This window comes from Amblyraja radiata, chromosome 3 (assembly GCF_010909765.2).
Source record: "Amblyraja radiata isolate CabotCenter1 chromosome 3, sAmbRad1.1.pri, whole genome shotgun sequence".
NCBI classification, from domain to species: Eukaryota; Metazoa; Chordata; class Chondrichthyes; order Rajiformes; family Rajidae; genus Amblyraja; species Amblyraja radiata.
The window spans coordinates 129105405-129117904 of NC_045958.1; the positions used below are offsets into that span (position 1 = coordinate 129105405).

Below are 12500 nucleotides of genomic sequence, written 5' to 3' on the forward strand. Positions count from 1 at the left end.
ATGCTGGAGAAACTCAGCGTGTGCGGCAGCATCTATGGAGCGAAGGAAATAGGCAACGTTCGTGGCCGAAACGTCTGAAGAAGGGTCTCGACCTGAAACGTTGCCTATTTCCTTCGCTCCATAGATGCTGCCGCACCCGCTGAGTTTCTCCAGCACTTTTGTCTACCTACTGATTGGGGATGATCAGCCGTGATCACATTGAATGGCGGTGCTGGCTCGAAGGACCGAATGGCCTACTCCTGCACCTATTGTCTATTGTCTATATTTGCTTCTCATAACTTTGTACACGTCTATCAGGTCTCCACTCAGCTTCCGATAATCCAGAGAAATCAATCCAAGTCAGTCCCACCTCTCACTGTTGTGTAACCCACTAATCCAGGCAGGAACAAGAAGGCAAGCATCACCTCCAGAGTTTAGGAGTTGGGGGTGGTCATGTTGAAGTTGTATAAGCTGTTGGTGAGGCCCAGTTTAGAGTATTGTCTTCAGTTCTGGGCACCATGTTTAGTTGAGTTTACTTTAGAGATACAGCGCGAAAAAAACAGGCCCTTCGGCCCACCGGGTCCGCGCCGACCAGCAATCCCCGCACACTAACACTATCCTACACCCACTCAGGACAATTTGTACATTTACCGAGCCAATTAACGTACAAACCTGCACGTCTTCGGAGTGTGGGAGGAAAACGAAGATCTCGGAAAAAACCAACTCAGGTCACGGGGAGAACGTGCAAACTCCATACAGGCAGTAAGCATGCAGGTACAGCAGGCAGTGAAGAAAGAGAATGGTGTGTTGGCCTTTATAACAAAAGGAATCGAATATAGGAGCAAAGAGGTCCTTCTGCAGTTGTACAGGGCCCTAGTGAGACCACACCTGGAGTATTGTGTGCAGTTTTGGTCCCCTAATTTGAGGAAGGACATTCTTGCTATTGAGGGAGTGCAGCGTAGGTTCACCAGGTTAATTCCCGGGATGGCGGGACTGTCATATGCTGAGAGAATGGAGCGGCTGGGCTTGTATACTGAGATGTTGGGGGAGTCCAGGACCAGGGGCCACAGTTTAAGAATAAGGGGTAAGCCATTTAGAACGGAGATGAGTAAACACTTTTTCTCACAGAGTTGTGAGTCTGTGGAATTCTCTGTCTCAGAGGGCGGTGGAGGCAAGTTCTCTGGATGCTTTCAAGAGAGAGCTAGATAGGGCTCTTAAAAATAGCGGAGTCAGGGGATATGGGGAGAAGGCAGGAACGGGGTACTGATTGGGGATGATCAGCCATGATCACATTGAATGGCGGTGCTAGCTCGAAGGGCCAAATGGCCTACTCCTGCACCTATTGTCTATTGTCTATTGACAGCACCTGTAGTCAGGATCGAACCTGTGTCTCCGGCGCTGCGTCGGCTGTAAGGCGGGAACTCTACCGCTGCGCCACCGTGACCGTTATAGGAAAGATGTTGCCAAGTTGGAAAGGGTGCAGAGAGGATTTACGAGGATGTTGCCAAGACTAGAGGGTGGGAGCTACAGGGAGAGGTTGAGCAGGCTGGGTCTCTATTATATGGAGCGCAGGAGGATGAGGGGTGATCTTACAGAGGTGTACAAAATCATGAGGGGAATAGATCGGGTAGACGCACAATTTTGTGCCAAGAGTAGGGGAATCGAGGACCAGAGGGCATAGGTTTAGGGTGAGGGGGGAAAGATTTAAAGGGAAATGAGATACCCAAGGAGGTAGTTGAGGCTGGGACTATCGCCATGTTTAATAAACAGTTGGACAGGTACAAGGATAGACAGGTTTGGAGGGATATGGACCAAACGCAGGCTGGTGGGACTAGTGTAGATGGGACATGTTGGCCTGTGTGGGCAAGTTGAGCCGAAGGGCCTGTTTCCACGCTGTATCACTCTGTGATCCTGTGACTCTATGAGAGGAGGAGAAGTTCTTCAAAGTAACCATACTTTGACCAGATTTTGCAGTCTAGCAGTGACATGTTTGTGGATGGGAACTACATGATACATCAGTTACAAACTAACATATTCTCCGTCTATTTTTCACTCAGAGGGTAGTCCATATCTGGGATATGTTGCCAGGTTACATACACAGTTACAACAACAGCAATTACAGGATCTATCTCTCCATCTCATACCCATTCTCCTGCCTTCTCCCCATATCCCCTGACCCCCGTACTAATGAAGAATCTATCTATCTATCTATACTCTTTAAGAAACATTTAGACAGTTACATGCATAGGACAGGTTTAGAGGGATGCACATTAGACAATAGACAATAGGTGCAGGAGTAGGCCATTCGGCCCTTTGAGCCAGCACCGCCATTCAATGTGATCATGGCTGATCATCCCCAATCAGTACCCTGTTCCTGCCTTCTCCCTATATCCCCTGACTCCGCTATCTTTAAGAGCCCTATCTAGCTCTCTCTTGAAAGCATCCAGAGAACTGGCCTCCACCGCCCTCTGAGGCAGAGAATTCCACAGACTCACAACTCTCTGTGAGAAAAAATGTTTACTCATCTCCGTTCTAAATGGCTTACTCCTTATTCTTAAACTGTGGCCCCTGGTTCTGGACTCCCCCAACATCGGGAACATGTTTCCTGCCTCTAGCGTGTCCAAACCATATAACCATATAACCATATAACAATTACAGCACGGAAACAGACCATCTCGGCCCTACAAGTCCGTGCCGAACAATTTTTTTCCCTTAGTCCCACCTGCCTGCACTCATACCATAACCCTCCATTCCCTTCTCATCCATATGCCTATCCAAAACCCTCAAAAATCTTTTATGTTTCGATAAGATATCCTCTCATCCTTCTAAACTCCAGAGTGTACAAGCCCAGCCGCTCTATTCTCTCGGCATATGACAGTCCCGCCATCCCGGGAATTAACCAACTGCAGGCAGATGGGACTAGTGTAGCTGGGGCATGTTGGCCGGTGTGGGCAAGTTGGGCCGAAGGGCCTGTTTCCACTCTTGTCTATTGTCCATTCCCGTTACATCTTCACATATTGTGTTGTGCTGCAGCAAGTAAGGATTCCGTTGTCGCGTCCGGGACACATGGCAACAAAACACGCTTGACTCTCGCTTGACTTGACCAACAGGAGTGAACTTCTCACTGAGGGAGCTGGGGATCTGCGAACCGGCGGCTCGTCGCGGCCTGACCTTCTGCTCGGAGATGGGCCTCCCCCACCGGGGTTACTCGGTCAACACGGGCTCCGACGCAGACACGGAGAACGAGGGGGTGATGTCCCCCGAGCACGCCATGAGGCTGTGGGGCCGAGGCGCCAAGTCCGGCCGCAACTCCTGCCTGTCCAGCCGCTCCAACTCTGCACTCACCCTGACCGACACAGAGCACGAGAACAAGTCCGACAGCGAGAACGGTGAGTGGGCTGCTCCCCTCAGCCGGGATATCACCACTCCCTCTCTCTGCTCCTCTCCCTCTCTCACTCCCTCTCTCACTCTCACTCTCTCTCACTCTCCCTCTGTGTGCGTGTGTCTCTCTCTATCTCTCTCTCACTCTCCCTCTGTGTGTGTGTCTCTATCTCTCCCCCTCTCTCACTCTCTTTCTCTCACTTCCTCTAATCCCTCTCTCACTCCCTCTCTCACTCTCACTCTCACACTCTCACTCTCTCTCACTCTCCCTCTGTGTGTGTGTGTCTCTCTCTATCTCTCTCACTCTCCCTCTGTGTGTGTGTCTCCCTCTCTCTCTCTCTCTCTCTCTCTCTCTCTCTCTCTCTCTCTCTCTCTCTCTCTCTCTCTCTCTCTCCCACTCTCCCTCTCCATCCCCTGTCTCTCCCTCTCTCTCTATCTCTCCCCTCGCTACATGCCTGTGTCTCTCCTCTCTCCATTTCCCCCCTTTCTCTCTCTCATCCTTTCTTGCTCCATCTTCATATCTCCCCCTCTCTCTCTCTCTCTCTTGCCCCCTCCCTTTCTGAACCATCCCTGGAAAATGTTGCCATTGAATCAATTGAAATGTTCCCATTGGAAGTTCTGGAGATGTATGTTGATCAGTGGAGTTGAACGATGTCAGTCGGTGGCATCATGTGAGTTGCGTGAAGCCATTGTGCGACTAGATGGCTTTCTGAAATGGAGCGATGTCTAACCCACGGTTAATCTGCCTTGTGAATTCTCCGTTGATATTGCTGTTATAAACGCTGGGCTGTGAGAACTCATGTACTGTCGATGGATTCATGAGAATTTGATGGGTTCATCTTTAATGAAGATGTGAGGCAGGGAGAAGAAAAGAGAGATTTGTGTCTTCTGTGGCACCTGTGATTCTCGAGTCACAATACATCACTGTATTTACAACGGATCAAAGATCTCCTGGTCTAGTCTTTGTCGCAAATCTTGGCGGAAATACGTGGATGCATGTGAATGGTCCGAAAGGCCACTTGATAATCTTCTTCTCGAGTCCACACACAAGATTAGAGGTTTTTTAAGATGCTGGAAAATCGAAGGTGGACAAAAATGCTGGAGAAACTCAGCGGGTGAGGCAGCATCTAAAATAGAGTCGCCTTTTTCCTTCACTCCATCGATGCTGCCTCACCCGCTGAGTTTCTCCAGCATTTTTGTCCACCTTCCAAGATTAGAAGTTGTTCATCCAGAGTTGAACGCACTGCTCGGCATCTGCATACAACGGTGTCTGCCTTGTCGCTGCTTGTGCTTCTTGTGTGTGGTGGTGGAAAGATTGGTGGGAACAGGGGCCGCCACGTCAACGCTCTCTCCTTGACCCCCACTTGATAATGATGCCAACTTTCCTTGATCATAGGTTCGAGGAGCAGAATTAGGCCATTCGGCCCATCAGTTCCACTTCCCCCATTCGAGCACGGCTGATACTTCCCTCACTCTCAACCCCATTCTCCTGCCTTCTCCCCGTAACTTTTGACGCCCTCACAAGTTAAGCCAGCGATGAAGGCAGCGATAGATAGATTCTTGATTAGTACGGGTGTCAGGGGTTGTGGGGAGAAGGCAGGAGAATGGGGCTAGGAGGGAGAGATAGATCAGCCATGATTGAATGGTGGAGTAGCCTCGGTGGGCTGAATGGCCTAATTCTACTACTAATTGTAATTGCTGTTGTTGTAACTGTGTATGTAACCTGGCAACATATCCCAGATATGGACTGCCCTCTGAGTGAAAAATAGACGGAGAATATGTTAGTTTGTAACTGATGTATCATGTAGTTCCCATCCACAAACGTGTCACTGCTAGACTGCAAAATCTGGTCAAGGTATGGTTACTTTGAAGAACTTCTCCTCCTCTCATAGAGTCACAGGATCACAGAGTGATACAGCGTGGAAACAGGCCCTTCGGCTCAACTTGCCCACACAGGCCAACATGTCCCATCTACACTAGTCCCACCTGCATACGTTTGGTCCATATCCCTCCAAACCTGTCAATAGACAATAGACAATAGGTGCAGGAGTAGGCCATTCGGCCCTTTGAGCCAGCACCGCCATTCAATGTGATCATGGCTGATCATCCCCGTTCCTGCCTTCTCCCCATATCCCGTGACTCCGCTATCTTTAAGAGCCCTATCTAGTTCTCTCTTGAAAGCATCCAGAGAACCGGCCTCCACCGCCCTCTGAGGCAGAGAATTCCACAGACTCACCACTCTCTGTGAGAAAAAGTGTTTCCTCGTCTCTGTTCTAAATGGCTTACTCCTTATTCTTAAACTGTGGCCCCTGGTTCTGGACTCCCCCAACATCGGGAACATGTTTCCTGCCTCTAGCGTGTCCAAGCCCTTAACAATCTTATATGTTTCAATGAGATGCCCTCTCATCCTTCTAAACTCCAGAGTGTACAAGCCCAGCTGCTCCATTCTCTCAGCATATGACAGTCCCGCCATCTCGGGAATTAACCTTGTGAACCTACGCTGCACTCCCTCAATAGCAAGAATGTCCTTCCTCAAATTAGGGGACCAAAACTGCACACAATACTCCAGGTGTGGTCTCACTAGGGCTCTGTACAACTGCAGAAAGACCACTTTGCTCCTATACTCAACTCCTCTTGTTATAAAGGCCAACATGCCATTCGCTTTCTTCGCTGCCTGCTGTACCTGCATGCTTACTTTCATAGACTGATGTACAAGGACCCCCCAGATCCCGTTGGACGTCCCCTTTTCCCAACTTGATGCTATTTAGATAGTAAATGTTGTCTTTGAAACATCAGAGGCTGAGAGGATACCTGTTAGAAGTGTATAAAATTATGAGAGGCGTAGATAGGGTCGACAGTCAGAACCTTTTTCCCAGGAAATTCCAGCGAATTGTGGACTCGGCCCAGACCAGCGTGCTATCCCCATTCCCTATTGCATGCTAATCAGTCCACAGAACGACAATTTCATTCGAGACATCCACAGAAACGTCACCATCTGAGTTACTCCAGCACTTGGGCCGCATGGTGGTGCAGCGGTAGAGTTGCTGCCTCACAGCGCCAGAGACCCGGGTTCAATCCCGACTACGGCTGCTGTCTGTACGGAGTTTGTCCGTTCTCCTCGTGACCTGCGTGGGTTTTCTCCGAGATCTTCGGTTTCCTCCCACACTCCAAAGACGTGCAGGTTTGCAGGTTAATTGACTTGGTGTGAATGTAAATTGTCCCTAGTGTGTAGGATAGTGTTAGTGTGCGGGGATCGCTGGTCGGCACGGACCCGGTGGGCCGAAGGGCCTGTTTCCGCACTGTATCTCCAAACTAAACGAAACATTTTGAATCTTTCCATTCTCCCAGTATCACTCCCCCTCATCATTGTTGATTTCCTTTTGAAGTTTCTACTTATGAATATGAGCGGCATCAAAGGAACAGTCAAGAATTAAAGTCCAACAGAATTAAGAAGCTGAATTAATATCTTTCGAGACCCATCATTAATCTGGGCCACTTCATTGATCCTGTCGTTTTGACTGTGTAAGTTATTAATCCAGCTCTCTCATCCAGTCATGGACTGCAACTCCCAAACCAGCTCCCACAATTAATCCATTAGAGCTCAACATTTAGACATGCTCATCGGAAACAAAGAACAATAGCCGTTTAGTTTAGTTTCGTTTAGTTTAGAGATACACTTTAGTTTAGAGATCACTGTCGTTGCCTCAAAAAGGCAGCCAACATCATCAGAGACCCACACCATCCTGGCCACAGACTTCATTGCACCATTAGACAATAGACAATAGGAAATAGACAATAGACAATAGGTTCAGGAGTAATAATAATAATAATAAATTTTATTTATGGGCGCCTTTCAAGAGTCTCAAGGACACCTTACAAAAATTGATCATGTAGAGGAAAAACATGTAAGGGGAATGAAATAAATAGTAGAGACATGACTAGTACACAAAGTAAAAGAGTAGGCCATTCGGCCCTTCGAGCCAGCTGACCATCCCCAATCAGTACCCCGTTCCTGCCTTCTCCCCATATCCCCTGACTCCGCTATCTTTAAGAGCCCTATCTAGCTCTCTCTTGAAAGTATCCAGAGAACCAGCCTCCACCGCCCTCTGAGGCAGAGAATTCCACAGACTCACCACTCTCTGTTTCCTCGTCTCTGTTCTAAATGGCTTACCCCTTATTCTTAAACTGTGGCCCCTGGTTCTGGACTCCCCCAACATCAGGAACATGTTTCCTGCCTCCAGCATGCCCAAACCCTTAACAATCTTATATGTTTCAATAAGATATCCTCTCATCCTTCTAAAATCCAGAGTGTACAAGCCCAGCTGCTCCATTCTCTCAGCATATGACAGTCCCGCCATCCTGGGAATTAACCTTGTAAACCTACGCTGCACTCCCTCAATAGCAAGAATGTCCTTCCTCAAATTAGGGGGCCAAAACTGCACACAATACTCCAGGTGTGGTCTCACTGGGGCTCTGTACAACTGCAGAAGGACCTCTTTGCTCCTATACTCAACTCCTCTTGTTCTAAAGGCCAACATGCCATTCGCTTTCTTCACTGCCTGCTGCACCTGCATGCTTACTTTCATTGCCATCAGGAAGAAGGTACAGGAGCCTGAGAACTGTAACGTCCAGGTTCAGGAACAGCTACTTCCCCACAGCCATCAAGTAATTAAACACGACAACAAACAAGCTCTGAACCACAACAGACTATTATTATTCTGAAGAAGTCTGAAGAAGGGTTTCGGCCCGAAACGTCGCCTATTTCCTTTGCTCCATAGATGCTGCCGCACCCGCTGAGTTTCTCCAGCAAGTTTGTCTACCTTCGATTCTCCAGCATCTGCAGTTCTGTCTTAAACATTATTATTATTGCACTATATTTGTTATTTATTTCACTTTTTCTTTATTTTTTTCTCTTCCCCCATTATGTACTACAGTTACATATTCAGATATTCTGTTGTGCTGCAGCAAGTAAGAATTTCATTGCCCCATCCGGGACATATGACAATCTTGAGTCATGACCCTTGAAAGAGCCGCTTCAGCCCATCGAGTCCGGGCTGGCCAGCGATCCCCGCACACTAATACTATCCCACACACACACACACACACACACACAGGGGACAATTTACAGTCATACTAACCTGTACGTCTTTGGGGGAGTCCAGAACCAGGGGCCACCGTTTACGAATAAGGGGTAAGCCATTTAGAACGGAGACGAGGAAACACTTTTTCTTACAGAGAGTGGTGAGTCTGTGGAATTCTCTGCCTCAGAGGGCGGTGGAGGCAGGTTCTCTGGATACTTTCAAGAGAGAGCTGGGTAGGGCTCTTAAAGATAGCAGAGTCAGGGGATATGGGGAGAAGGCAGGAACGGGGTACTGATTGGGAATGATTAGCCATGATCACAATGAATGGCGGTGCTGGCTCGAAGGGCCGAATGGCCTACTCCTGCACCTATTGTCTATTGTCTATTGGCTGTGGGAGGAAACCTGAGCACCTGGAGAAAATCCACGCAGGTCACGGGGAGAAGGTACAAATTCATTACAGACAGCACCCGTAGTCAGGATGTCTGGCGCTGTGAGGCAGCAACTCTACCGCTGCTCCACCTCAGCCTGGATTTTATTCATTTTGATGGGACTGGTTTTGCAATTACCGAGTCTCGCTGTCAGGAAAATGGAATGTGGCCTTGGAGAGGCAAATTCCCTTCCTTCCTCCGGAGCTCAGTATTCCCTGACCCCCTGAAGATAGCATCTGAATGAAGCATTGCCCAGGACTCCAGGTGTCAATAGTACTGAGCCACCATTTACCTTAGAGGCCAAACTGCTCAAACCTTGCACTGCTAATACAGAGCAGGTGTGGAGCTTTAATGAACCGACGGAAAAAGAAAACGCAGCAGTCTTCCACATCAGGAGAGAGTGTACCACCCCTCGCAGTCAATGGTTTATTGTCACATGCTGCCTGACCCGCTGAGTTACTCCAGCACTCTGTGAAACGTCACCTATCCATGTTCTCCACAGATGCTGCCTGACCCGCTGAGTTACTCCAGCACTCTGTGAAACGTCACCTATCCATGTTCTCCACAGATGCTGCCTGACCCGCTGAGTTACTCCAGCACTCTGTGAAACGTCACCTATCCATGTTCTCCACAGATGCTGCATGACCCGCTGAGTTACTCCAGCACTCTGTGAAACGTCACCTATCCATGTTCTCCACAGATGCTGCCTGACTCGCTGAGTTACTCCAGCACTCTGTGAAACATCACCTATCCATGTTCTCCACAGATGCTGCCTGACCCGCTGAGTTACTCCAGCACTCTGTGAAACGTCACCTATCCATGTTCTCCACAGATGCTGCCTGACCCGCTGAGTTACTCCAGCGCTCTGTGAAACGTCACCTATCCATGTTCTCCACAGATGCTGCCTGACCCGCTGAGTTACTCCAGCACTCTGTGAAACGTCACCTATCCATGTTCTCCACAGATGCTGCCTGACCCGCTGAGTTACTCCAGCACTCTGTGAAACGTCACCTATCCATGTTCTCCACAGATGCTGCCTGACCCGCTGAGTTACTCCAGCACTCTGTGAAACGTCACCTATCCATGTTCTCCACAGATGCTGCCTGACCCGCTGAGTTACTCCAGCACTCTGTGAAACGTCACCTATCCATGTTCTCCACAGATGCTGCCTGACCCGCTGAGTTACTCCAGCACTCTGAGGTTTGATCCGCTTCTACTGCCAGGGCCTAATACAAATGCTTTGTTGGTGACATCTGGAAAGCAGTTACGCCAATGGTTAAGTGTGAAAGAATGAAACAGCTGCATTTTTCTCATCCTTTCTGAGCCTGAGTGAGACAGAGAGGTATTTCTGAAACATTGTGGATATTCCCAATACCCAAATCTCCACAAATTGCAGTCTGTCCAAACTCTGTAATTTTCTCCACATGCCTGTCCACTTTCCATAAATTTCATAAATTTCATAACTTGTAAGAGCAGAATTAGGCCATTCGGCCCTTCAAGTCAGGGCTATCATGGTGGCACAGCGGTAGAGTTGGTGCCTTACAGCAATTGCAGCGCCAGAGACCCGGGTTCGATCCCGACTACGGGTGCTGCCTGTATGTGACCCAGATCTTCGGTTTCCTCCCACACTCCAAAGACGTGCAGGTTTGTAAGTTAATTGGCTTGGTAAATATAAAAATTGTCCCTAGTGGGGTGTCGGGTAGCGTTAGTGTGCGGGGATCGCTGGTCGGCACGGACCCGGTGGGCCGAAGGGCCCGTTTCTGCGCTGTATCTCTAAACTAAACTAAACTAAGTCCACTCTACCATGCAATCATGGCTGATCAATCTCTCCGTCTCAACCCCATTCTCCTGCCTTCTCCCCATAACCCCTGACACCCACACTAATCAAGATTTTGTCAATCTCTGCCAATTGTGAACCCCCCCCGGAAGACCCCCCCCCCCCCCCGGGAAGCCCCCCCCCCCCCGAAAATGCGGCTCCTCGGCAGAGTGAGGCGGCCGATCTCAACCACACCGGGACCTCCGCGGCCGATCGGCGGGTGGAATCTGCGCCCTGCGGCCACGGCTCTGGTACTCCGGCCCTTCCGGGGCCCGCAGGTCCGTTCCCATAGCCAACGTTCTTGCTGTAAGAAACATTTGACAGGTACATGGATAGGACAGGTTTGGAGGGATATGGACCAGACGCCTTGGGGGGAGTCCAGAACCAGGGGCCACAGATTAAGAATAAGGAGTAAGCCATTTAGAACGGGGACGAGGAAACACTTTATCTCACAGAGAGTTGTGAGTCTGTGGAATTCTCTGCCTCAGAGAGCGGTGGAGGCAGGTTCTCTGGATACTTTCAAGAGAGAGCTAGATAGGGCTCTGAAAGATAGCGGAGTCAGGGGATATGGGGAGAAGGCAGGATTCAGATTCAGATTCAGATTCAGATTCAACTTTAATTGTCATTGTCAGTGTACAGTACAGAGACAACGAAATGCAGGAACGGGGTACTGGTCGGGGATGATCAGCCATGATCACATTGAACGGCGGTGTTGGCTCGAAGGGCCGAATGGCCTACTCCTGCACCATTGTCTATTGTCTATTGTCTATTGCCTGCAGTTGGACTAGTATAGATGGGGCATGTTTCTATGTTTCTATGTTGGCTGGTGCGGGCAAGTTGGGTCGGCGCTGATATAAGTTGTTCCCACTCTGTATAACTTGATGACCTGATGATACTAAATGCCATTACTGTATCTGCCTCAACGAACTATAGTCCTATAAAACTCCACCGTGTCTTCAATCATTCTTCTCAGTAGCCTAACAATGTAGAGGCCTTGAGGTGCTTTGTTTGTGGTTGCTAGACCCAAACGCATGCAGGTGGGACTAGTGTAGAAGGGGTGTGTAGGTCGGTGTGGGTAAGTTGGGTTTTGGGTTGCAGCCACAATGAACTGCAGATATTGGGTTACAAAAAAAAAAAGATACAAAATGCTGGAGTAACTCAGAAGATCAGGCTGGAGACTCTCGACCCGAAACATCACCCATAAATTTGTTCTCTCTGGAGATGCTGCCTGTCGCAATAAGTTACACCAACTTTTTTTTTTGTAATCCAATATCTTCAGTTCCTTGTTCCTGAAGGTCACATTGAAGAGGAGTTTGAAGAAGTGTCCTTTATTGAAGAAGAGTCACCTATCCATGATCATCAGGGATGTGACTTGACCTGCTGAATTACTCCAGCACTTTGTATCTTTTCTTCTGGGGAGACTGGTTGTGTTTCAGTTCTTAGTTTTAATATTTAGTATAAGAGATTATCATCGGCGGTCACTGGAAATGAGTATGACTGTCCTCTCATGGAGGACACCTGTGCGTGACTTTGTTTAACGTGGGGAGACTGGTGCACAGACAGCCACCCCACGGTCCTTGACAGATCTGGGTCAGGATCCAGTGGCATGGAGTCCAAGACGACCGGAGACCCTTTTCTGCCGCAGCCTTCATCCGCCTTCCCAGCCGTTGTGACGCTCCACTAAGGTCAGCCATCGTCCGCCGCCTGTTCCACCGTTGAGGTCTTGGTTGGATTGGCTCTTTGTCAGAGACCTTCCCCCTCGACCTTACCGCCATGGGTGGCCCTACCAGGAGCATCGCTCTCAGGATCTCAGGA

At 49.1% G+C, this 12500-nt stretch overlaps 1 protein-coding gene across 1 annotated transcript in view; it reads left to right on the top strand.

Annotated features, from left to right (window-relative positions):
• Positions 1-12500, top strand: part of tenm3 (teneurin transmembrane protein 3) — a 702745-nt gene that overhangs the window by 198194 nt on the left and 492051 nt on the right. The window contains 1 exon segment of the mRNA XM_033018762.1: positions 3090-3368. Coding sequence (XP_032874653.1) covers positions 3090-3368 — 279 coding nt within the window.